The sequence below is a fragment of the Vipera ursinii genome, assembly GCF_947247035.1.
Source record: "Vipera ursinii genome assembly, chromosome: 2".
Taxonomy (NCBI): domain Eukaryota; kingdom Metazoa; phylum Chordata; class Lepidosauria; order Squamata; family Viperidae; genus Vipera; species Vipera ursinii.
Window position 1 is genome coordinate 54,496,758 of NC_139513.1, and position 27,834 is coordinate 54,524,591.

General features: G+C 39.4%; 1 protein-coding gene and 1 long non-coding RNA gene across 2 annotated transcripts in view; one reads left to right on the forward strand and one right to left on the reverse strand.

Moving 5' to 3' along the window:
* LOC310635416 overlaps positions 1 to 27,834 on the reverse strand; it is a 790,193-nt gene that overhangs the window by 62,915 nt on the left and 699,444 nt on the right. The window lies entirely within an intron of this gene.
* Positions 412 to 16,881, forward strand: SEC61A1 (SEC61 translocon subunit alpha 1). The gene is made up of 12 exons (XM_083352919.1): positions 412 to 524; positions 3,410 to 3,477; positions 5,573 to 5,638; positions 5,732 to 5,810; positions 7,155 to 7,286; positions 7,422 to 7,531; positions 8,802 to 8,955; positions 11,687 to 11,847; positions 12,471 to 12,668; positions 13,114 to 13,305; positions 13,649 to 13,725; positions 14,724 to 16,881. Exons 1-12 carry the CDS (start codon positions 518 to 520, stop codon positions 14,908 to 14,910), a joined length of 1,431 nt encoding a protein of 476 aa, XP_083209045.1. The 5' UTR covers positions 412 to 517; the 3' UTR covers positions 14,911 to 16,881.

A 27,834-nucleotide genomic window follows, 5' to 3' on the forward strand; every position in this document is an offset into this window, starting at 1 on the left:
CACTTTTTACTTCTTGGCTGGCGGTATAAAGCGCGACCAAGGGGGAAAGTATTCCTTTAGATCCCGTAATTACGAACTTGAAATCGCCGGACCATTTTCCCAAGAGAGCCTTTCCCCTCCTCAAAAGGGCTTTGGGAATTGTAGTCCTAGAAGCAGGGGTAGGCAACCTCGGCTCTTTTATGACTCATGGACTTCAACTCCCAGAATTCCTGAGCCAGCCAAGCATGGCTGGCTCAGGAATTCTGGGAGTTGAAGTCCATGAGTCATAAAAGAGCCGAGGTTGCCTACCCCTGTCCTAGACCTAGAGAAAAGCATATGCAGCAGGTCGGTCTTTCAAAAGCCTTAGTGCGCTTGCGCGCGGAGGAACAGGGCTTTTGCCGGCGGTTACCAGTGCGTGGCAGGAACCGGAAGGACGCCGGAGGGTGGGGCTTCCATTCAACTGACGTGTCTCTCTGAGGGGAGAATTGGAGTTTCTGCCGCCGCTCGGCCCTTCCTTTTCCGCGTCGAGAGCGCCGAGATGGGGAGTGAGTATCGCCGGACGGCGATGTGGGCGCTTGCCAGAGCCGGTCGTGGCGCGGAGTAGCGGGCGGGCGAGGGAGGGAAGGAGCCGGCCGTTCGTCGAGCTAGCCTCGAGGAGGAACGGAGAAGCTGCTGCAGGGAGGGGACGACCAGTTACGGGGTGGGGAAGTTGAGGGTGAAAGTCGAAATGGCGGCTTGGAGGTGACGGGTGTCCTGCCTGGAGATGCGGGAAGACAGTGGTCTGGGGACAGTCTGTGGAGCTGCAGGATCACCACTCTGAATGGTGGTCGCCATGTTGCGCCCGCTAGGCTCTCGGACTTCTAGGACGGGGGGGGCGGGGGCGTCAGCAGAGCTTTGGGAAGGGCTTTTTGGCCAGACAGATGGTGTCGGGGTCATTTCTTGATGAAATTTAAAAATCCCGAGACAGCGCTAACGGCCAGTGTTCAAAAAAATAGTTCAGCTGAGCCTCTTAAGTGGTTCGTCCATCAATAGGTCAAACAGTTGTCAGAGACTAGTTTCCTGAAGCTAAAACTGAAATCCTTTGGCCACCTAATGAGAAGGAAGGACTCACTGGAGAAGAGCCTATGCTGGGAAAGGTTGAGGGCAAGAGAAGAAGGGGACGACAGAGAATGAGGTGGCTGGATGGAGTCACTGAAGCAGTAGGGGTGGGCTTAAATGGACTCCAGCAGATGGTAAAGAAAAGGAAGGCCTGGAGGAACCTTGTCCATGGGGTTGCGATGGGTCAGACACGACTTCGCAGCTAACAACAACAATGAAATATCTGCAAGAAAACAACCAAGCTCAGTGAAGGAAAGCCATGGCAAATCTAGACAGCACACTAAAAAGCAGAGACATCACCCTGTCAACAAAAGTGCAAAAGGCTACGGTCTTCTCAGTTGCAATGTATGGCAGTGAAAGTTGGACCATAAAAAAGGCTGAGTGCCAAAGAATTGAAGCCTTTGAACTATGGTGCTGGAGAAGACTCCTGCGAGTCCCTTGGACTGCAAGGCGATCAAACCGGTCAGTCCTGGAGGAGATCAACCCTGACTGCTCTTTAGAAGGCCAGATCCTAAAGATGAAACTCAAATACTTTGGCCACCTAATGAGAAGGAAGGACTCACTGGAAAAGAGCCTAATGCTGGGAAAGATTGAGGGCAATAGAAGAAGGGGACGACAGAGAATGAGGTGGCTGGATGGAGTCACTGAAGCAGTAGGCGTGAGCTTAAATGGACTCCAGAAGATGGTAGAGGACAGGAAGGCCTGGAGGAACATTGTCCATGGAGTCGCGATGGGTCGGACATGACTTCGCAACTAACAACAACAGTTTCCTTATTTTGCAAAATAGGAAGTGTTTGTCGGGAAAATGCACTAGGTTCGGATTTTAATCGGAGCCTATACGTGAGATTCTTCTAGGAGTTTTTGAAATATTTCGTGTAATCGCAAATAAAATATGCTGCTTTGTCGGGGGATGCTTTCACAACATAGAGACGTGGGGTTGCTCTTGTGTCTGGACCTGGTTGTAGTAGCAAACCGAACAACTTTTCTTCTGCATCTGATTGTAACTTTTTTGCACATGTTGAAACTTAAAAGGCAATTATCCACAGAAAATGACACAATGACCATCCCGATTGATCATCTACTACTGACGTCAGTCTTGTGCTTGTTTCAAAAAACCTAAATCTCACACGAAATGTGCTTCCTGAGTTCCCTCTGACAATGTTTTGAGACAAACTAGAGTTCACCTCCCAGTGGGTTGTATTTGAGCAGGCTTAAGTGGATGTGAATTGTTAACTTCTTGGCCCATCCTTCTCATAACAGACATCCAAATGTATTAGACCACAGCTAGTATTAAAGTTGTTGATTGGTCCTAAATATTATCAATGTGTTTGTTCTTACAATTTTTGTTTAATTGCATTTGTTGATTTTTTTTCCTTACTGACTTCCTTTAAGTTATTTAGAACCAGACCCCAAAAAACGTTAAATAGCTTGCCTCATATAGATTCATATTACCAGCACTGCATTTGTAATTGCTTGAACGATAAGCACAAGGTGACTTGAAGGAAGTCCTGTAGTTTTAATATTTGTGGAACATCACAGGTAATGGTGAAATCAATAGCAACAGTCACAGTGCTCTTACAAATTGTTCTTGTTGGGAAATTAAAGACAATACAAATTAGGTACGCCATTGTTATTACTTCTTGTTTTCATTGTCTTTGACTTCAGAGCACAGATATAGCAGAGGTAGCTACTTAATTTGTATATGATGTCATGACCTTCCATTTATTTTTCTTCAAGTACAAAATAGGACTAAACGTGTCTATCTGCCCAGATCATTTTCTATATTTCATTTATTCAAGATGATAGAATTAGAGGGAAGGGACATTGGAGGTCTTCTAGTCCAATAAATAATTGCATAGATGACTGTATAGATTAGCAATTAGTAAATTTTGAAGAAGCTAAGATTTTTCTTTTTGAGGAATCTTATCTTTGACGCGGTGGCTCGGTGGGTTAGGATGCTGAGCTTGTCAATCAGAAGGTCGGCAGTTTGGCAGGTCAAATCCTGAGTGCCGCGTAACAGAGTGAGCGCCTGTTACTCATCCCAGTTTCTGCCAACCTAGCAGTTCGAAAGCGTAAAAAAAATGCAAGTAGAAAAATAGGGACCACTACGGTGGGAAGGTAACAGCGTCCCGTGCGCCTTTGGTGTCTAATCATGGCCACATGACCACAGAGACGTCCTTGGACAAGCGCTGGCTCTTCGGCTTTGAAACGGAGATGAGCACTGGCCCCTAGAGTTGGAAACGACTAGCACGCATGTACGGGGGAACCTTTACCTTTTACCTATCTTTGTTAATTGATGAATGTCTGCTTAATTTTTCAATTTTCTTCACAGTTAAATTCCTTGAAGTAATCAAGCCCTTCTGCGTTATCTTGCCAGAAATTCAAAAACCAGAAAGGAAGGTAATGTATGCACTATAGCATTGTAGTTTTACCAAAATATTTATAAAAGGTTAATAGGAAAGAGACATATTTGTCCTTTTTTCTGTTTTTTTCAAAGTTATTCAATTAAACCCCTAGGCCAGTGGTGGCAAACCTATGGCACGGGTGCCAGAGGCAGCACTCAGAGCTCTCTGTGGGCACCTGCGCCATGCCCCAGAGGTGGTAACTGTCCCTCTTCAACCAGCTGCCTAATTCGCCGAGGTCCCACGTGGCTGAATGCATCCCGGCACGGCTGGTTTCCCTCCCCCCCATCCCGTCCCTCCTGGCCTCTCATACTCTCCTTTTCCTGGGCACGACCCACTGCATTGCCTCCTCAGCTGTCGGCCAACCATCCATCTCCACCACCCCTGTGTACGGTCACTCATGCGCTCGTGACCTCTCGTTTGGACTACTGCAACGCTCTCTACATGGGGCTGCCCTTGAGGACCACTCGGAGGCTCCAACTGGTACAGAATGCAGCCGCGAGAGTCGTGTTGGGAGTTTCCCGATACTCCCATGTTACACCTCTACTCCGTGAGCTGCATTGGCTCCCAGTTGTCTTCCGAGTGAGATTCAAGGTACTGGTAATGGTGTTTAAGGCCCTACATGGCATGGGTCCGGAGTACCTTAGGGATCACCTGCTGCCGGCATCAACTTTCCTCCGCCCTGTGCGTTCCCACAGAGAGGGCCTCCTCAGGGTGCCACCGATCAGAGAATGTTGATTGGTGGCCCCCAGGGGGAGGTCCTTCTCTGTGGGCGCCCCAGAGCTATGGAATCGGTTGCCGGTTGAGGTCCGGATGACACCCGACCTCCGCTCCTTCCGACGCGATCTGAAAACGCATTTGTTTGAACAAGCCGGCTTGGCCTGATAGGGGGTGGGTTGGGTTTTTTATTGCTCTTAATATTTGTATTTAGTGTTTTTACTTGGGCATTATGTTTAATTCTTTTTAACTTTTGTATTTTTTGTATTTTATACATCTGCCCTGTTCACCGCCCTGAGTCCTTCGGGAAAAGGGCGGTATATAAATAAAATTAATAATAATAATAATAATCTCGGAGGCGGCTTCTTTGAACTGCTGGTGATGGGCTGCGGAGCCCCAGAGTGCGCCTGTAGAGGGGCCGGCAGGCTTCCATGCGCTCGCTGGCTTCTGTGTGCGGGCACTCGGTCTCTAAAAGGTTCGCCACCACTGCCCTAGGCCCTTTTAGCACCTTTTTTTTAAAGGAACATAATAGGGTTTGAATGGCTAGGCAGAAAGGAGTATCTGGCAAATGATAGCAGTGTGATTAACTGAAATACAACATGTTTATTTTTTAGGTTGAATAAAATGATTTATTATTTGCTTGGTGGCAGAATTCAAGATACACTTTTCTCATTTCCACAATCCAGGCTGCTAGTCCAACTGGCAGAATTAAATGTTGCTTTTGGAAGAGTAGAGGGACAGCAAGCTGTTTGTAAATGGTTCTTTTTTTCCCCCAATGAATGAGGCTAGTTGGTTTTCATTTTGCCATAATATCATGCCTGAAAGGCACCAGAGAACTGTTCTTATAGTGGTCCTTGCCTAGTAGTATAGGTGGAAAATATGCTGGTTATCACTTTTGATAACATTTACTACAGTATATAGCATTTTACCTATAGATATTAGCATTACTATGCCTCCACCTGTGATTTCTCACTGGCCAAATATAGGAATTTCTCTGGGGTCAACTAAAGGATCGTTTTAATTGGAAAGCTTTTTTATAACCAAAGTCCTGCTCATGTTATTTTTTTCTGTGTGTGTGTTTTTAGTAAAAGCAGCATGGAAATGTTGGAAATTTAAATATATTAATAAACATGTTCCATTTATGTTCTCCAAATTATTATAACGGATATAACCCTATATCACAGCAATTTTCATGCAGGGGGCTGGTCCCTTGGCCTTCCATTTAGCATTTTTGGAGAGTTTTCAATGAAAAGAAGAATCGAGCTTCTTGAAAGTCGTGTACAATATTAGCTGTTTTTCACATGGAAATTTCATGCTTTGTTCTAGCCAAATGTTGGCAATGACAATTATTTTCACAATTTCATCTCTTATTGTAGATCCAGTTTAAAGAAAAGGTGCTATGGACAGCTATCACTCTCTTCATCTTTTTGGTTTGCTGCCAGGTATTTTCTGTTTATTACTTCAAGCCTTTCTTTAAAACAAAAGCTAGAGAGCCACGCCTATGATAATTTTGCTTGGTTTTTTTTTAAATTCAGATTCCCCTTTTTGGTATTATGTCATCGGATTCAGCTGATCCCTTTTATTGGATAAGAGTAATTCTGGCTTCCAACAGAGGTATTGAAATTCACTTTAACAATCTATTTGTTGCTAAATTTCATTTCTGTCTATCGTATACCAAACTGGGTTTCTCCTTTAAGTGAGTTAAGCACTTTGCATTCCCACTGGCTTCAGTAATAATCAATATCCCATTTAATCATAGTACTTAAACATGCATTATTTTTGTTTGGATATTGTGGTTGTAAAATGGGGTTTTTAGGTTGGCCGTAATGATGCTGTCATTACAAATATAGAAGATAGTAGTATATTTTGGGTCATTTTAAAGAGGTTCACATATATTATTTCACTAATTTTACCATTGGAACAGGAGCTGAGAAAATTTAAATGTAAAAAAGGATTGGAGATTTCCATTACTTTGTGTCAGCTCAATGTTATATGAGAGCCAGTTTTGTATAATATTTAAGTGCCAGGACAGAAACCATAAGATTGTGAATTCTAGGTCTGTCTTAGGCAAAAAGCCAGCTGGGTTGACATTGGGCCAGTCACTCTTGCCCAATGCTGACTTGAAGGCACGTCTCTACATGCGCACACAGAGTGCTGTATATTAATAGCTAAGTGGACTGCCTGGAATTGAAGGACAGAAAGAATCGGAAGCTACTGGTATCTTAGCAGAGCTAAAAGAGCCATGGTTTCCTTTTTCCCCTGCCCTTAACTTGATGAACTGCTGAAAATCAGCATCTTTTAGCTCACATAATCTGGTAAACTCTTTTCTCTGCAGGGCAATATGCTTGAAACATGCATAGAGGGACATTGATAAGGCTAGTATAATACTGGTTCATCATATATTTTAACTGGGTTCTATAGGTCACTTAAAGCAAATTTGTTTTTGTGTTAATATATCGTCTTAAACATTTTATTGATTCTTTAAATTAGCTCCCACTTTTTATTTGTTATTGGCAATGCAAATTTTTACATGGGGACATTTCAAAATTCAGATTTCAAAAATGTTCAAAATTCTTTTGATTATTCTTACAAATTTTGATTTGCCTGGAAATACTAGCATATTTGCAGAATCTTTACAACCAGCATTTTCTGTATGTTTAAAAAGCTGTGTCAAATTATTATGCTTCAATAGGTTGGGAAATGCATTTCTAGAGGATGAGGCTGACTCATTCTTCAAAATGAATTGTAGTTTCAGCTTGCCTTGCTAAAGCAGCTTCTCCTAATTTGATAATATAACTGATTGTTGTTTTTGCAAAATGGCAAAGAATGAAGTTCCATTGAAAATTTAAATGGTTTCCCCATCTTTATAATGTCTTGAGACGGCCAGTTATCTGTGTATGTCTGAGCAGAAAAGGATTGGTAGATCCTATCTTTCACTCTGTTTTTGATTTCCAACAGGCACACTGATGGAGCTAGGCATTTCTCCCATTGTCACATCTGGTCTCATCATGCAGTTATTGGCTGGTGCCAAAATAATTGAAGTTGGGGATACACCAAAAGACAGAGCTCTCTTCAATGGGGCACAGAAATGTAAGGAACAGGAAATTTAAAACAATTTTTATTCTAGTTCATGCAGATCCAGACAGTGGACTATATAAATTGACCTCTCAGAAAATTTGGAATGTTAAATTGCATTCACTTTTTTGTCTTGTAATTCTTTTCCAGTGTTTGGCATGATTATTACTATTGGACAATCTATTGTTTATGTAATGACTGGGATGTATGGAGACCCATCAGAGATGGGAGCAGGAATCTGTCTCCTTATCACCATTCAGGTAACCTTTAAGTTATTAAAACTCTTCTGGATGCAAACCTAGGATCTATAGATATTTAAAATTTAAAGATTGAAATCGGGCCCTTTTGCAAACTTGCTTAACCCAGACCTTTCTCTGCAAGAATGTTAAATGTTCTTGACAGTCACCTGGAGGCTTCCTTCTTAAGCAGGAAATTTATTATGGAAGGTTCTCACTTCTGGGTATATTAAAGAGATTTACACATTTACACCCTTGATTTGGTTTTTCTATCTGGATGGTGGTTAGATGATCTTGGTGGGGGTTTTCCAATTGTTTTGCCCCTGTCATGGACCGATCATCATCTCCTGCGGCTGGTCTTCCGTTTTGCCACTCCCCACCATGGGTGTGTTGAACCAACTAGATGGTTCCGCCCCAGGTGCTTAATGCACTCTGAGAGGTTCCAGGCAACGCTGGGGTCCCCACCTGCCTCCTTTGCTCACAGCTCGGCTGATGCCTTAGTGGAAGCCTGGGAAAGGGCAGCCACGGAGGCACTTGACCGAGTTGTACCCTTGCGGCCCCTGACCCGGTGCATGTACCTTAGGGAGCACCTGCGGCTGGCATCAACTTCCCTCCGCCCAGTGCGCTCCCACAGAGAGGACCTCCTCAGGGTGCCAACGGTCAGAGAATGCCGTCTGGCGGCCCCCAGGGGGAGGTCCTTCTCTGTGGGTGCACCGGATTTGTGGAACCGTTTACTGGTTGAGCTCCGGACGGCGCTCGACCTTCGCTCCTTCCGACGGGATCTTAAGACCTACTTGATTGAACAAGCCGGCCTGGCCTGATGGGTTTTGGGTTTTATTATTGCTTTTAATGTATTTTAACTTATTGTTTTAAGGTATTGGGCACTTTGTTTAATCTTTTCTTAATTTTTGTATTCTTGTATTTATTGCCCTGTTCACCGCCCTGAGTCCTTGGGGAGAAGGGCAGTATACAAATAAAATTATTATTATTATTATTATTATTATTATTATTATTATTATTATTATTATTATTATTATTATTATTTCACAGCTGTATGCTTACCCTTTCAGTAACAACTATTGAAAAGGTAAGAGTATTAATCAACTTGGTTGAGGAACATCTTTGGCCACAGAAACATAGTACCCAAAATGGCTGCCCTCATATGAATTACTAAGCGATCTCCACAGACAAGTATTTATAGAAATTTGCTGTTCCTGTTTAACTGTTTCTGAATTGTATGTAATTAGTAATTTTTAATTTAAGTGATTTATATATTATACGTTTCTCCTTGTAGCTTTTTGTTGCTGGTTTGATAGTTCTTCTGTTGGATGAACTTCTGCAGAAAGGCTATGGTCTTGGCTCTGGCATTTCTCTCTTCATTGCTACTAATATCTGTGAGACTATTGTATGGAAAGCGTTCAGCCCAACTACAGTGAACACTGGCCGAGGTAATCATTCTTTGATGAGACATGTATCAATCCCTTGGAAGGAAACAGGAAAAAAAAATAAGCTCTTCCTGTTTGTTCAGCGGCATAGTATGTTGAGTATCTTCTGAAAAAGAAAAAATGCAAGTTAGTAAGGATAAGGAATGTTACAGTATCTTTAAGGAAGCCTGAAACCCTGAATACCTCTGTGAAAATGTGTATATTGCAAGTAGATTTCATTTGTTTGGCATTTCATGCAAGAATTGACTGGGAAAGCTTGAATCTCTCATTTGGAGGTTTATTAGCAATACTAATAGCTATAGGAAACCCAGGGAGTTTCAAGTGAGTGCTTGCCTTTTGTATGGAAAACCAAGCAGCAAAGCATTTTTCCCCCTGTAATTTAAATTCAAGTTTTAGAATGGCTACTTCTATGAAGGTCCTGAACAGTTCATCTCATCATTTGCACTGATGATGTTTAAAGGTGCTTATGGAAAGATAAGAAAAAATGTAGCCCAGAAAGAAGAAATACATTATAATGCACTTTTAGGTGTTATATTTACATTTGCATGTAAGGAAAGTTCATTCTGTTGAGTAAATATGGCACAGTGCTAATCATGTTGACTCCTTACTGACTACTTTGTATATTACACTTTAGCATTAGTGGCTTTTTTCAAAGGTATTTTCCCAGAACGTGTGCAGATGAGACTCTTTGGCAATGCATATATTGCAGACTTAATATATCAGATTAAACTGTAGTTTGTTTTAATAGTAGTTTATTGAAAAGGTAAACGTGGCCTAGTTCACATAAAATCCTCAAACCACACTGGCTAGTTTCAGACATGGTAGTAAATCAAAATATGCACAGTTTGTTATTGTATGTTTTAATTTTTTTAAAAAACAAAACAGGGTTTTTTCCAGAAAAATAGTTATGTTGTATGCTGCAGACCAATTTTATGTGGATCAGGAATGCTGAAAAAACACCTTCAATCAGGGAATTTATCCCCAAATAGGTTTATAGGTCTTTTTTAATCCTTTATAGAGGGGCCCTTTATTTCTGTCTGATTGATGCTCTACCTCAGAAGATGATGGGAGGGGGGAGAGTTTTTACAATAACTTTTATTAAGAACATTTTTAGATATGCCCAGAGACATAAAAAAACAGACATGTTCTGAGATGCCCCTTGTATCATATCTAGCAGCTAGTAATGATTTCCTCAATTATTAGATGTTCAGCACAACATTCCATTAAGAATGTGCTTTTCCTACTAAGAGACTAGTTTAGAGAAATTTCTATCAGTGTTGCAGAATTATGTATGACTAGTTTAATTTAATTTAATTTAATTTAATAACATTTATATACCGCCCTTCTCCCTGAGGACTCAGGGCGGTTCACAGGGCAGAATAAAATAGAAAATACAAACATTAAAAGGAGATTAAACAATTGCCCTAATTAAAAACAATAGAAGTACAATTCTAAAAAACCCCGAGATAAAATTAAAAGACCAAGAATAAAACAACCCCACCGATCCCCATCAGGCTAGGCCAGCTTGTACAAACAAAAATGTCTTGAGATCGCGACGAAAGGAGCGAAGATCGGGCGCCATCCGGAGCTCTACCGGTAGCTGATTCCACAGCTCCGGAGCGCCCACAGAGAAGGATCTCCCCCTGGGGGCCACCAATCGACATTCTCTGATCGGTGGCACCCTGAGGAGGCCCTCTCTGTGGGAACGCACAGGGCGCAGGGAGCTTGATGCCGGCAGCAGATGTTCCCTGAGGTACTCCGGCCCCATGCCATGGAGGGCTTTAAACACCGTTACCTTTACCTTGAATCTCACCCGGAAGACAACTTAATGAAGAGAAGGACTAGGGCAGGCATGTCAAACTGCCGGCCCGTGGGCCGGATGCGTCATGCTGAAACCGCACCCACCCCATTGCTGACAATGGGGACGTGCGACGTCATGTGACATTGCGAGTTTGACAGGCCTGGACTAGGGGGTGACATGATAGCAGTGTTCCAATATCTCAGGGTTTGCCACAAGGAAGAGGGAATCAAGCTATTCTCCAAAGCACCTGAAAGCAGGACAAGAAGCAACGGATGGAAACTAGTCAAGGAGAGAAGCAACCTAGAACTAAGGAGAAACTTCCTGACAGTTAGAACAATTAACCAGTGGAACAACCTGCCTCCAGAAGCGGTGAATGCTCCAACACTGGAAGTTTTTAAGAAGAGACTGGACAGCCATTTGCCTGAAATGGTATAAGGTTTCCTTCCTGAGCAGGGGGTTGGACTAGATGACCTCCAAGGTCATTTCCAACACATTGTTATTGTTACTACTTCTACTATTACTAATTCTACACAATAACGGTAACAATTAGAAGACAGTGATTCATGTAGTTTACAACCTTTTGTTGCTTTTTCTTAAAATTGTTGCCATTTTACTTCTTCTTTGTTTCTTAACCTATTTCTGTATGTTTTCTCAGTTTTAGCTAATTTCTTATTGTCCTTTTAATCTGGCATAAATAAAATAAATTGTATTCGTTGGTAGCTTTACAATGTGTTTACATTAATGCTGATAGTCATATGTCTAAGAAGGAAATGTTGGGTTTTAATCTTTTATTTTTAGAGAATGAATCAATAATCGTAGGAGTAATTGGAGTAAACGGGATAATGTAAAACGCCAGCTTTCAAAGGCAAGGACTGTAAAGCATCAACAGCTTTTCATGCAGTAGTTAATGATTTCTTCACCTGTTCCTTAAAGGCATGGAGTTTGAAGGCGCCATCATCGCCCTGTTCCATCTGCTGGCTACTCGCACAGACAAAGTTAGAGCTCTCAGGGAAGCCTTCTATCGGCAGAATCTCCCCAACCTCATGAACTTGATTTCCACCATATTTGTCTTTGCTGTTGTCATTTACTTCCAGGTGTGTAGAAGTATAGAACGATGATTTACAGTTTAACATATTTTTATACTCTGTTCAGGCCTGGGGAGGTGTTTTTTTTATTAAGGCCATATAGGTTCTGATGAAATGCTTATTAACACATCACCAAAATATGAAGAAATGAATCTTTCCACAAGGTTTATTGGAGAAATGCAAAATGTATTGTAGATCAAAAGTGATACTGTGTTAATTTGAGTAGATACTAATGATTCAGAATCTTATGCATTGTTCAGTTTATCAGTACTGTTAAACTTTGTTAATTTCATTGTTTAAAAAATCATAAATTTGTAAGATGCAAAATTTTATCTTTTTAATCTTGGTGTAAAGCTAATTTGAAACTGGATATTTCTTGCCAGCTGAAGTAAGATCATTATCACAGTTCTGGTTTCACTTGGTGACCACTTAATCAAATTGCGGGTTCCAATTGTGGTTGCTAAAGAGGGATTCCCTGTATAAGCTAACAAAGAGAAACATTACATTTTGTTGTTTGAGATTGCTTGTTAAAAATTACCTTGATTTGATTGATGCTTGGGGCAAGCACTTCTGTGAATTACTTTTAATTCTTTGGATTTACATTTTAATTTCTTTCTTTTTACAATCCACAGGGATTTAGAGTGGACCTCCCTATAAAATCTGCCCGCTACCGTGGCCAGTACAATACCTATCCAATCAAGTTATTCTATACCTCCAATATTCCCATTATCCTTCAGTCTGCATTGGTTTCCAACTTGTACGTAATTTCTCAGATGCTCTCTGCTCGTTTTAGTGGCAACATATTGGTTAGCCTTCTGGGTACTTGGTCTGTAAGTATCTTGTAAGTTCTTCTCCATAACTCTGAACTTAAAAGTGCTTCTAGCAAAGGCGCCCCAGAGAAAAGTTTCATAGTACCAGGCTTTTAAAAACTTGATAAACTCTCTAGTCCTTTCTTCTAAGTAGACCCGTACAGAATTACACTATCTGATTTTTATTTACCATTTGTCTTACAGATGAGATGGCCTTTCATTCTGAACCTTACTTAATGTTTTGTCTTATTACCAGTTCATTTGTATTGTCTTCTGGTATTAGCTTTAGCATTATTTTATTATATCATGCTTACAATGCATGCTGACATCTTTGCAATGCAACAAAAGAGTCGTGACTATTATACATAAATATTGCTAACATGACTAGATTGGTTGCTAGCAATTGTGTACTACCTATTGAGTTGAGAAAGCAATTTTGCTGAAAGCAATCTTATTTTCACTGCAGGATACATCGACTGGAGGTCCTGCCCGTTCATATCCTGTTGGTGGCCTTTGTTATTACTTGTCGCCCCCTGAGTCTTTTTCATCAGTTTTGGACGATCCTGTTCATGCAGTTGTTTATATTGTGTTTATGTTGGGTTCCTGTGCTTTTTTCTCTAAAACCTGGATTGAAGTGTCCGGCTCGTCTGCAAAAGATGTAAGTAAATAGCATAAATCCCACACTCAAAATCTTGGCTGAAATAAATTCCTGGCTATGCTCATTCTATAGCTATTTATTCTGTTCAGGAGACCAGAGTCTCTTTCATGTATGAGTTTATAAATGTTTATAACTCCTTTATTTCTAGAAATTATTCTCTGGGGTTACTTGAGTAGATGGCAATATGCCTTAGTAAGTTATATCTTTTTTTCTGTTCAGTTGCTCTATCCCTCGTAGTATTTCTGATTTTAAGGACTACTAAGATTCTTACATTTTTATAGCAACCGAACATACTGATTCTCTTTCACGAAATGTTTTTTAAAAAACTTATTTTGGAATACAGGTCGCTAAACAACTGAAAGAGCAACAGATGGTTATGAGGGGTCACAGAGAAACCTCCATGGTTCATGAACTCAACAGGTGAGTTATAAACCTGTAGCATTTTTGTAATCTGTATTGCCATTTGAGCTTTTTTTTGCTTCAGAGAAGCAGAACTGGAAATAAATTACGTTGAAGATTTAATGCCCTTGTGCTCTATCCTTGTTACTGAAATTCCCTGTAAGATTCCTGAGAATGCTTGCTTTATATTCGGGAAGGCAAAGGAAATAAACCTCATCATTTGCTTATTTGAAAAGGGCTTTTTTTTTCTTCTACTGATTCTTGCTTCTTAAAATAAGCAAATAATTTCCTTCATGTATGTGACAGAGAAATTTATTTAACAACTTAATATCAGAGGTCCCCAACCCACCGGCCACACACACGGTGGGCGAGCGCGCAGAGCGTGAAATTAGGTTGCATGCATGAAATTATCCCCTCTTCTCCCCCTTCCACAGCCCCCTGTCTACGGAACCAAAAAGGTTGGGGACCTCTGACCTACACAGTGTCAAGAATAAAACTCTTACAAACCCACCTAAGGAGAGGACTGAGGTAGCGGTTGTTGAGCAAGGCAGTCACATGGGCACCGTGCATAATGACTGCAGGGGCGTAAGAGCGTAAAGGGCAGACTCTTATTTATTTATTTATTTTAATTCCATTTATATCCCGCCCTTCTCCGAAGACTCAGGGCGGCTTACAAGCTTAGCAGTAGCCTTCATTCTATGTATATGCCTGCTTATTAGGGCTTTCACACACACACACAAGCGGCATTATTACAAAGTCAGCTTAATTGCCCCCAATAATCTGGGTCCTCATTTTACTTACCTCGGAAGGATGGAAGGCTGAGTCAACCTTGAGCCTGGTGGGATGCGAACCTGCACTAATTGCAGGCAGCTGGTGTTACTTAAGGAGGCATTAGCCCCCTGCTCCACCAAGGCTCTATTGAGGACTAAGTATTTTCTGCAGTCGCTGTGCCACTAGACTAGACAATTTCCCTTAAATCTTTTGGCCTGACTTGTATTTTGTTGTTCCTCCTTTTTCAGATACATTCCAACAGCCGCCGCTTTTGGTGGCCTCTGCATTGGTGCCCTGTCTGTGCTGGCAGACTTCCTTGGGGCAATAGGATCGGGCACAGGAATCCTGTTGGCTGTCACCATCATTTACCAATACTTTGAGATCTTTGTAAAAGAGCAGAGTGAAGTTGGCAGCATGGGAGCACTTCTCTTCTAAACGCAATACCGAGTCATGGACCTAGGGACTGGCAAAGAGTGTTTTTAAGTTTTTTTTAAAAAAAATCAGGTGAAAGAGATTAACAATTACACAAAAAGACACGGGCATACGGCACTAATAGAAACACTTCTTTTAAATGTGTGAATTTTTTTTTCCCTGAAGCACATTCCTTCGGTTCAGACTTTATTGGTGTTTAGTTGCTGTTTTATAAATAGCTGGAAAACGTGTAAAAAAAAACATTTTTAGAAAAAAAAGATCTTCTGTTCTTTGTTATTGTTTGAAGCAATTCTCTAAATCGGTTTAATCTGAGAGCCTTTTCTCCCTACTTCAAACTGCACAGTCTTGTCCCTAAATTCCTTGAAGGTTTTCCGGGTTCATTATTTAAATGAAGAGCGGACAGGTATTTGTTGCAGCGTGATATTTGTCTCTTTCCCTGGAGTTGGGGGCGGGGCGGGGGTGTGTGGAAATTCCCCCCTCCTCAAAAATCATCTCCCAAATTATCCATTCTTTCAGGTTGGGGTGTGTGTGTGTTCTTTTGATAAGCACATACATGACTTCTTCACCCTAGGAAACCACACTTAGAGCACACAGATGTCTAGTCAAGCACAGTCTGTGTTTTCAGTGCTGCCTTTTGACTGTTTCTTTACTTCTGCCTGGGATGATAATAGACTATTGGTAGAAATCTCAGGTCATGTTGCTCTACAAGAAGAATTAAGGTCATGTCTTGCAATGTTGTGCTGAACAGAGGCAGCCAACAGTGCCACAGAGGAAACCTGCTTATAGTTTGTCTTGTATTATTTTTATCTCTTGACAAGTGTTGAATGCAGTATTTCTCTTGGAAGTTACTGTACTCCTAACAAGTTTTATTTGCCATGAGATCAAAATAAATTCTAAGCTAGGAGGTACGATGTGAAACTGTTAAATCTCCTGCTTGATGAGTATATTGAAGCCAGGTACGGTAGGACCTGCATATTGTTCCAAATGCTTATTGTCTGGAATAGTGACTTACAAGCCATGCAAATTCTTGTCCACCTAAGGGACTCCCTTTATCTCCAGATAGTTTCATACGTTCTTCTAAGCTGCAATGATGGTGCTTCTTTAGAGACCAGATAGCCATTGCTTGCTTTCAGGGTATCACCTACTAAATAGGACTAGTAGCCATAAAGTTTTTAAGGGTTATCGACTCCTTGTAAAATTCCTTGAAGGCTTGACATCTGTTTGGAATATATCAGTGGTTGTAAGGCGATTTGTGTATTGTATAGACCAAATTAAAATACCTGGTATAATGAGAAGCATGCGGATAGAATTACTGGTCATGTTGGCCCTTGAAAAGAGAGCCAGATTAGGGACCGGATTAGTGTCCAGTTTTCTTTCTTGGTAAATGTAGAAATTTATGCCTTGCCAAAAACACCACGCTATATCAGGTCAGAAACTAGTATTGAAATTGCCAAACCTCTGGCAGTTCTGTCATTTTACCCAGCAATTTGTCCAACGGAAAATCCCAGTGCCAAGAAAATGTGAACATCAATGGCATGGAAGAAGCTGAGTGTAATGCAGTAAAACTGGGGAAAAGCATAGGGTCTACTCAAGAGCAGATACAGATGGGAATTAATAGATACTGTACTGAAAAAATCTAACTGATAAGGTCTCCCAAGCCAGCTTTGCTGGAATGGGTTCTTCAGTTAATAGGCTGCTGTAACGTGGATATATTTTGGGGTATTTTTTATTCCAAAACAAGTGAAAAACATGCAGTGCCTTACAGTGCTGTAGTGTGATTCATTTATGTGGTCTTCTAGCAGGCAAAGCTCAAGGAAAAAGATGTGTTATGGATCAATTGCAAATCTGACTTTGTAAGACTTTCTTTTTTAGTACTTCTTTTCAAATACTTATAAATCAGTCTTTAACTTCATGAAATATAGGTCTTTTTAAATGTAACTCAGAAGTAAATATTAAATTTATATTGCATTTTTATCCATCCCTTCCTATCCATTTTATCCCATGTACTAAAGGGATAAAGTTTTCATTCAATTTCAGAACTGGAGCAGCAAAGCATCAAACTGAAGTGATTTGAAATGTCAGATCAGAACCTTTGGATAGATTGTGTGCATTACTGAAACTATCTCACCCCCACCCATTTGAAATTTACAAATTGTGGAACAATTTTTCAAATGCAATTGCTTTGATCCAAGTCAATGACTTGATCTCCAATAGCCATATTAGAGAGGTTGAATTTATTCTTTGTGGTTGAAGCAAAATTATCTATACTGTGCATAAAGCATTCTTCAAGGATTGCATAAAATATTGTAGTTTTTGCCTCACTTTTAAAAGATGAGTGCCAAACCAGTACTTGAATTGATGGTATTAACATACCATTAACTTTCTGCACTATACACAAATCCCGGTATTTTTATTTGCCCGGCAATAAAAAATTGACATGTCCATCACTGACCTGCTTCTATTTCAATTGAATAGCATCTTAACTTCAGAATAAAATTGTTTCCTTTTGCTACTTCTTGATTAAATTGTTCTTAATAGAGATAAGCTAAGATGATCTGAGATGAATCCTTTTGTAATCTAACGGCTTTTTTGAAAGGCAAAGGTCTGATATAAGGGGGATAAGTAAGGTTTTTCTTTAATTGAATGATTGATTGATTAATCAAATATATATGGTTGCCCATCTCATGAAAAGTGATACTGGGTGGCTTATAACATAAAAAACAATACATATATACATGAAAATGTAAAAAGTGTATTTAGATATATTGAAATACAGCAGTTATTTGGGATGCATTTGCTGACACACTTCCCATGGTCACTAGTTACCTGAGAAAGGGCATGAATACATTCATACGTATATACCCTCACATTCTTCACTTGCCAGTTGGAGAAGACTCCAGTTAAAACTTTAGATATGAAATAGCATCTTGAATGCTGTTTCAGAGACTAATAGTCTAAGCCTCAGTGGATTATTGAAAGGTGTGCTATAAAATGGCTTTAGCTACAAATTCATTTCCAGGCTTGGTTGCCATAAGTAAAATATTCTGTTTTATCACCCAAACAAAATCCTTAAAACTAGAACATAAGTTAAAATGATCATTTCTGGGTTTAAGTAGCGTTTTGAATTACAGATAGTCCTCGATTTAGAAATTTAGTGACCAAAATTACAATGGACCCAGACAAAAGTTATTTACAATCCAAACTGAAGTTATGACAACCACACCATTTTGCATTTTGGGGCTTGGCAATTGGCTCACCTTTACAGCCGTTTGCAGCATCCTGTGGTCATTTGATTTTAGATGTTTTTTTCCGTTTTCTGGTGCTTCCAATTTCCAGTAAAAAAATGCCTATTGGGTGTAATGGATTTGCCTAACATCTGTGGTATCTCAGAAAAGGGTATACAGTAAACATCTGGTTTAAGAATATTTTCATGAAAGAAACTTTCAAATTGCAACACTTAAGTATCCACTAGAGGATGCTGTGTATTGCAGATTTAAATTATTTGAATTAAAGTTAACTTGTAAACCACATGCAGTATATTTTTGCACAGAAGTTACATATGGAAAAATACTAGACATAATATGCAGTTGAATTTTTATCCTGTAGTTTTAAAAACACATTTGGAATAGTCACCACAAAAATACTTTTTAGTCTTCCACAGGATTCTTTAGCATCTTTCAAATAAGCAAACACATTATTGCATAGCTCTTCTGAATAAATGTCTATTTTATAAGATGTACAAAGTACCTCCTGAATAAGAAGCACATAAAATGTGTAAGTCACCTACTGCTGCTGTGGAGATGTTGGGAAAGAGTGAGCAGAAAATATCCTGTTCATTGATAGCATTATTGTATATAATAAAAATATTCATACATTTATAAATTGTTTAATAACTTACCATTAAGTAATATCAGAAATCTTGGTCTTTATTTAATCACTCAAATATAGTGTTAAATCTGCTGATGATTTCGAGTTCAGTTTTACAGTTCTTACGTTAGAAGTGATTTTTCACCTTATAACCATGTCACTTAGTGGCAGAGTTGCCAATCCCAAATGTAGTCAGTAAGTGAGGACTACCTTTATACAAAATTAGCTAAAAGCTTGCCCACCTCAAACTTTCATTAAGCTCAACTGTTACCTGGAAGTGTCTTCTCTATTTCCTAGGAAGAGGAAAGAATAGGTTCAGATTAATTAGGCAGATATAATTTGTTTCACAATATTCTGTGCTGTAAATGGATCTATTGACATGAATTTCTTTGTGGAAAGTAACTGTTGGAAATAGAAAGCTACAGCAAAAGACAGTGCTGTTCTGAAGATGGAAGCTAGACATAAAGCATTCATGTTTTGCTTCTAATAACTCATAAGGACACTGAATCCTGGTTTTATTTATTTATTTGTTCAGTTTCTCGGTCAATGAATCTGGGCGGCTTATATATATTTCCACAAAAGTTCAAAAGGTGCTTCACTTTATAGAGAACTCTTGAATTTATTCTGAATTATGTTTTGATCCAAGAGTGATAGTAGTATCATGAAAGAATTTGATTAATTTTTGCTGAAATAATGGTGTGTTTTAATGAGTACATGAAAAATTCTAAGCTTGTAAGCCGCCCTGAGTCTTCGGAGAAGGGCGGGATATAAATGGAATTAAAATAAAATAAATAAAATAAAAAGACAGAACAAGTTTATCCCAAATCTGCTGTAATAAAATATTGCTACTTAGCTGAAATTAACTCATTAATTTCCCAATCTAATCTACAGGTTTAGATCACTTGGTGATCATCATCCAAGTCCTAACCAGGTTTATAAAGAGATAAGCAAGTTGGCCTTTATTGAACAAACCATTTTCTGAGGCTGAGAATTCTTGATCATATTAATTAATTGTATGCATGAATTAACCAATGACAACTATTAATAAGGGCAAAGAAGCCATCCTGGGTGCCATTTTTTAATGACTTCAAAAATCACAAATTGTTACAAAGAAAGTGAAGAATGTAAGGATGTTTTGTTTCTCGATTGATTGATTCTAATACAAGCTATAGATTTAAAATTTTCTTATAAAACAGCAATAGCACTTAGACATATAGTTTAGTTTAGTTTAGTTTATGAGACTTAATATACCGCCCTTCTCCCATAGGACTCAGGGCGGTTCACAAGGTTTTTTAAAAGAAACAATACTACAATTACAAAAGTTAAAACAATTAAAATGATTATATTAAACCTTGAATATAAAAAACCTAGTTAAAAACCAGTTAAAACCCCAATTAATACCCTCAGTCCAGGCCAGAAAGCTCAAAGAGCCAGGTCTTCAGGTCCCGGCGGAATGAACGGAGGTCAGGGGCAGTCCTAAGCTCTACAGGCAGCTGGTTCCAAAGGGCCGGCGCACCCACAGAGAAGGCCCTCCCCCTGGGTATTGTCTGCCGGCAATCTCTTACCGGTGGTACCCTGAGAAGACCCTCCCTGTGGGAGCGCACAGGACCAAGGGAGCTTGATGCCGGCAGCAGTGCTTTACAGCCCTCTCTGAGCGGTTTACAGAGCAAGCATGTGGCCAACAATCTGGGTCCTCGTTTTACCAACCTCCGAAGGATGGAAGGCTGAGTCAGCCTTGAGCCAGTCAGGATGGAAGGAATCAAATTCCTGGCAGTGTGAGCAGAGTTTGGCTACAATGCTGCATTCTCGCCACTGCGCCTCCATGGCTCATCAATGAAGATTCCTAATCTAGAACTTTTGCTATGCTGTAATAATACACTTGTGAAAACCTGCTCTCAATTATTGAGTCCAGCAAAAATAACTTGCTCCATCATGCTTCCCAGCTAAGTGAAATAGTTTTTGCTCTACCTGGTGACAAGTGTACTTCATCACAAACCAGCCAAAGCAAAGGATTGCGTGTTAAAAAGGATACTTCAGTAATTGGGGGGGAGCATCGATGTAAAGCCCACCTACTGTAGATCTCTCCCGCTTGTCTGGGGGAAAAAACATGTGTGTTGGTAGAATGTGCAATTCTGCAAATAATCCGCAACCTCCCTTAGAACAGGTGCAGCAGTTTTTAAGATTGATATAATTTCAATATTTTTGTTATGAATCTGATGTGTTGTAAATAGGCCTAAGCTACTGCAATTACTGAAAGTAAATCCAAAGCTACAGAATCGCTTAAGTAGGACCCACAGAGTTGTGCAAAAGAAGGGATTTTTAATATCCCGGGAACAATGACTAGGCTTGTTAATTGCAGTAAGTCATAAACTGCTTAAACATGACTTGCTGAAAAAGCTAGTCTTGGGAAGAGATGTAATACATATCAAGCTAACCTAAACCTGACAGTGTCCTTATATATTGTTATAATTAATAATATTTCCTTTGTCATCTACTCTAGTTTGCATTAATCCACGGTATGCTTGTGATATTCCAAAATGCATCTGTTTTCTCTTTATTCAACATACAATTTGATGAAAAGGCTGCTACTTTAATGATTTCTATTTACAGGTAAAACTAATGTTTGTACCTCTCAAGCTTTTTTCCAATATTTATCCTTCCTTAACTGTATGTAGGTTACAGCACAATGCCAGTGTGATAGCTATTGCCAAACTCTTGTCATTTGTATTCATCTCAGGAAGATCAAGAGTTTTCTGACAATGAAGGGCCATTATGCTGTATTTTCTCATCTATGTGCGTAGAGCGGGTGCAAAGTCAAAACTACCCTTTCCTTGTCACCAGATGTGAAGGGCCCCATTTCCCTCCAGAGCTGTAACAGGCAGTTGGATATAGCCTATGATCACGAACAAAGATCCATTAAAAAGAACTTATAATATGCCAGACCAATATGACTGAAGCTAAGGGAATAACAGTAATACTCAGTTTGAAGAATAGGCTGTTATGTGCAGACTTTCTAATGAGTCTGAAAGTGCAGGAGGAGGATCTTTACAGTTAATGCAAGTTTCATCTGTAGCTCATTGGCAGTATTGGTCTACATGCCTCTCTTCAGGCATTATCTAATGAGAGGGACCTACGCTTGAATACATTATATCCAAGGTTTATTTTTATGTTGATGTTTGGGGTATAAAATCCCTTTCCCCTTCTGCCACTCAATTCTTTTTATCTTATGGTTTCCCATTTATAAGATAATTTTTATTGTCATTTTTTTTTACTATGAGTACACTGGCCCACGTTAAAAATGAAATTCTGTTGCCTGCTCTCCAAAGAAAGTATACATAACACACACTTACACATGCTATATTTCTTCAACTCTTTAAGGTTTAATTTGGTAATTTCAGCCACCTACCCTTTCTCCTTTAAGATTTAAAATTGGATCATCATTCATTCAATGGACAAGGTAACTTTTCTTCTGAAGGGAACAACCACACTGGAATTTCCTCAACTCTAGTCTGCCTCCAGAGGGACAAGTGGCTGCTTTGACTGGTAAGCCAGTTATGACTCTACCTGGAAGATAATAGCCTAGCCCCAGTGATCCATAACTTCATGTTTGTGATACTGAAAGAGTCTGCCCCTGAAGAAGGTCTCAAAGTTGTAACTTATCCAGATGGATGCATAAGTGGGACAACTAAGTGAGATCGTATACCACCAATCGTGAAAGGACTGTCCAGCCTGCCTATTAAATACAGCAATGGACCCAATATAACTGCCAATGGAACTCCGGACTGCCCCCGACCTTCGTTCATTTCGCCGGGACCTAAAAACCTGGCTCTTTGAGCTATCTGGTCTGGACTGAGGGGTTTAAATGTTTTTAAATTGTGATTTTAATTTTTTTTTGGGGGGGGCTAGACTTAATTTAATTTTATTTTAATTTTATATTGTATTGTTTTTACATTTTGCCTTGTAAACCGCCCTGGTTCCTTCGGGAGTAGGGCAGTATATAAACCAGATAGATAGATAGATAGATAGATAGATAGATAGATAGATAGATAGATAGATAGATAGATAGATAGACAGACAGACAGACAGACAGACAGACAGACAGACAGTCAGACAGACAGACAGACAGACAGACAGACAGACAGACAGACAGACAGACAGACAGACAGATAGATAGATAGATAGATAGATAGATAGATAGATAGATAGATGTTAGCACTAGCCTATAAAGGCCTAAGTGACTTAGGATCTAGGAACTTAATAGGTAATTTTCCCTCATGCCGTCCAAGGCACTAACAGCTCCAAGGGGCGTTTTGCTGTACTGGCATAGAGTAGGGTAGCCAAAGGTAGAAGTTGCATCGGTTAAGAGCACGGTCTTCCAAAAATAATGTGTCTATTGACTGCCATGCCAATTTCTTTGAGATTGAAATTTAGAGTGCTTTTAAGACAGTCTTCTTTTATTTTTTAATGTTTTGTAATATGTATCAATTTAAAGATGGTTCGTCTTACTGCTTGTTTATTTTAGATAGCTTTTGCTGTCCTTTTGTAGGCTATTCTTGGCCTTTCTGGGAAAAACAATTTTATTTTATAAAATAAAATAAATAACCTCCCATGGTTCTACTGTTCTTGTTAGCTGCTGTCTCCACTGGTGGAATAAATGGTATCTTGTAGGTTTTACTCACCTCTGACTGCCATTATTCCTATCGCTTTAATTCTTTTCCAAGAACTGTTGTGTTAATTTCAGAAAATTTGGAAGGAGATTTAAAGGAGATGGTGGGCTGTTATCATTTACCTCCTCATGGTGGCCCTTCCCTTTTTCATCCTATTTCTGCTTCCTTCTGGCTATATCTTCCATTTCCCATCTTTCATTTCAGTTGTAGGAACATCTCTAACAATGTTTTCTTTCAAAATTTCAGTGTCATATGAACTGACAACCTCAATTCTATCTTTAATAAAGTTATTTTAATTCACTTTTTCTTTACTCCCATTCTCCAGTTCTCTGCAGATTCAAGGCTGTTCACACTAATATTGAAGGAATAAGATTTTTATCAGTCACAGCCCCAAGTGAGTTAGTTCAAGGGGCATCATGACTTCAGCACTTTTGGATTAAGCAGAGTCCATTGGGATAAAATAGATAGAGAGATTAATATTGCAATCCTATGGACTCAGAAGAAAGGAATTCAATTATTTTATCTGAGGCAGCTACGTAAGATTCATACTGCATTCATACTGAATATTTTTTTTAAAAAGTCATACTTTCATATAAATGTAAATCCCCCACCCAATTAAATTGACTTCTAATGACTTCAAAAGCATACCCATGTAACAAATAACAGAACTGAAGGGACTTTGGAGGTATTCTAGTCCAACCCGTTGCTCAGGCAGGAAACCCTATACCATTTCAGAGTATTGATTTACCATTGCTTTTTCCAGGGAATGTTTTCAATTTCTAGTCTTGCCTACAGCCCTGGTATTTTCTTGTGGACCCTGGTGTTGTGACTTCTCTGTCATGGTGCCTGCCATATATACCAGTGTTTCCCCCTGAGATCAGCCCTGACCCTCTTGGTCTTTTGGAAGGCCTTGAAGATCTCACTCTGGGGTTTTGGGGACAGGATGTTAGAGGAGCCCAATATATTTGTGTTTTTTGTTGTTATGCAGTATTCAGTTATTATGATTATTTTTAATTGTTCTGTACCTTTGTTTTATTTACAGGGATTTTATTATGTTGTCTCTTCCCCAGTGAATTGGTTGTTAGCTGCCCAGAGTAATTTATTTAAGATGGACAGCCATATACATTTTCTAAATCAATCAGTCAAACAAATACTAGCAAACACAAACTCTTTTTGCTTTTCAGACTATCCACGATTAGTTAGATGCTATTACCTAGCTGAGCAACTCCAGATATACCAAAAGTAGCTAAGTGGGCTATAAATAAAAAGGCCTTCATAGTCCATCATATTATGTGAAAGCTTTTAAGGGGGTATATAGATAGCCCCACTGAATAATGAATGAACAGTACTGTTTCTCTCTTTTGACTATGTTAGTGGAAATATTTGGTCTATATATTCAGAGTCTTTTCCTGAGTGTCTCCCTATTATAGATTTATCTATAAGCTTTCTAAATGAAAATGTGTACATAAGAATGCTGTTGCATGAATGTTCTAGGTGCTTTTGTGGACTTGGGACAGGTGTCATATATTCACAGTGGTAAACAGAAATCCACTAGTCTGCCTGTTTCAATACAATTATGAATGGAAGATTGAAGAGAAGGTTCAACAGACAGGTGGCCAGGGATAGAATTTATGAAACTAATATGCCTGTTTCATAGAATATATGAAACTAATATGTATGGCAATTTATTAATTATAAGACAGTTGCTAGTCAAAAACCCTCATAGCAGGGGTGTCAAACTGCCGGTCTGCGGACCAGATGCGTCATGGCGAAACCATGGCCACCCCATTGCTGCAATGGAAAAAAAAGTCATGATACATTGCAACACATGCCTTATAATCTAAAATCGCTACAGTAAGTAAATAAACTGTTGTTTCATGTATACAGTAGAGGGATGAGCTTTGTTGTAACTTTAATTGTAGCAAGACTTATGAACTATCTGTATGAGCAAATGCTCATTGAAAACAGTGAGAGTTCAGGGATTTGTAAAAAGCATGAGAAGATGACTTATGCTAGAATCCTGGGAGGCAGTTTCATATATGTGGCATAGGAAGGAAGGAAAGAAAATGAAAGACTTTTAAGGAACAGGAGGACTTTAGATTACAGAAGCTGATAATAATAAGGGCTACATTAGATATAGAAGAGGAACAAACAATGGATATGTTCAAAGATTCTGGAAGCAGACAGAGTTTCCAATATAGGAAGGCATAGCTTATTATTTTATAGCAAATTGCCTTACATTCTCAGAACAAATTACAATACTGCTTATAGCATTAATAATAATATCTGCCAAGTTATCTCACCTCATCTACATAGATGATCTGAAGCCTTATGGAAAAACACCATCTGAAATAGACATAATGTTCAACAATGTTTCTATAGCCAAAATTTAGAATACAATAGAGCTGGAAGGGACCTTCGTGGTCTTCTAGTCCATCCCCCCGCTCAAGCAGGAGAACCTATAGTACCATCTCAGACAAGTGACTGTCCAGTCTCTTCTTAAAAAACTCCAGTGATGGAGCGCCCACGATTTCTGAAGGCAAGCTGTTCCACTGGTTCAAAATACTGCAATGGAGTTTGGGCTGGACAAATGTGCCACCCTCAATGGGGGAAAATAGTGAAAACAGAATGAATCAAGATGACCAATGGAAATAACAAGGGTCTGGATGAACTACTGATGGTCAAATAATGATATTTAATCACTACAAACATCTGAGCATCCTTCAAGCTCACAACATCGAGCATACTGAAGTCAAGAAGGTTAGAAGTGAATACATCATGAAAATAAAGAAGATCTTAATGTCTAAATTCAGTGGAGGAAATGCTATCAAGCCAATTAACTCCTGGCCCATTCCAGTCATTAGATAAATTAGAATACTGATCTGGAGTCAAGAAGAACTAAAAGATCTGGATAGCGAGACCAGAAAAAATAATGACAATGAATCATTATTTTTCTCCACAGAGAAAAGTTCATTAATCCTACTTACCAAGGAGCATAAGTGGGTGTGGAATGTTGCCAATATCCCAGACAGTTGAAGAAAAAAAGGGGGGGGGCATTGGAAGAATATCTGAAAGACCGTGAAGAAGATGCACTGAAGCTAGTTGACCATGGAGACTTACTGAGTACTGGAGACACCAAACTGACCTACAAGAAAGACCAAATGAAGAACAGAAAAGAGACATAGCAAAGCAAGGTATTTTATGGACAGCACATTCAAAAAAAAAAAACCTACCAGGCAATGTAGCAAACAGGAAGATCTGGCAATGTGCAGGAAAAAAACAAAGAGAAATGTAGAATATTTTTCCTATCTAGAAAGATGAAATAATTTGGAAAGTTTATAATTTGGGAAAGGCTTACAAATGGAAGAAAGTCAATTCCTCTCTCAGGATATAGCAAGCAGTTTTGAACTTGGTTAATATGTAGATCAGCGGCTCCCAACCTTTTCTATACCCCGCACTCCTAAAACGCTTCTGATATATTCTCGCACCCCTTACAAAAGTTCAAAGTAACAACAATGAATTATGCATATACACTATGATTTTGAAAAACCCGTTTTTGCACTCCCTGGAATATCATCTCGCACCCCCAGGTTGGGAACCCCTAATGTAGATGGAAGATTATCAAGAAACACTATTGCTGTATGCTAGGATGGGAGGGAAAAAAAGTAGAACACAAAGCAAGCAACAGAGATGTATCTGTGAGGTCATCAGAAGTTTAGCATGACTTGAATATTATATAATACTAGGACTTGGGTGAGCCAGTAAAAATATTGGACAGTTGATCCACTGAGACAAGACAAGAACGATTGGTGCAGACGATTTAAAAGACTGGATTCAAATTTATAGAGGAATTGAATCTGTCTTTCAAATCAGGTTTTTAGACTCAAAAACACCATGTTTTTTACTTTTTCTTCCTAATGGGCAGCAATGGGAAACTACCACAATTTTTGTATTTCTCATGTGGATCTGAAGCATCTTGCTTGTCTAGCCTTTGGATATGATGGGCTTCCCACATGACTCTTAGCATCTGAGATATGGAGGCCTGGATTAGGGGGAGCTTTCATCTCCTGATTTTAAATTTGCTACCACCACACATGCTCAGAAAGGAAATCTCTCTCTCTCTCTCTCTCTCTCTCTCTCTCTCTCTCTCCTCTCTCTCTCTCTCTAATTGGCAAGTAATTCTTGGCGATGCATTATGTTGCTTACTCTATGAATGAAATATTTGAGATAGGTGGTATAGTACACTATCTCTGAACGAATGCCATAAAATAGGAATCCCAATGGGAAGAACAGTATATTATTGAATTAGCAGCATCGTGAACCTACTTCTTCAAAAGTAAAGATCAGTCTAGTTTCTGATACTGAAAGATCTCCTCCAATCCATTGGGTAGAA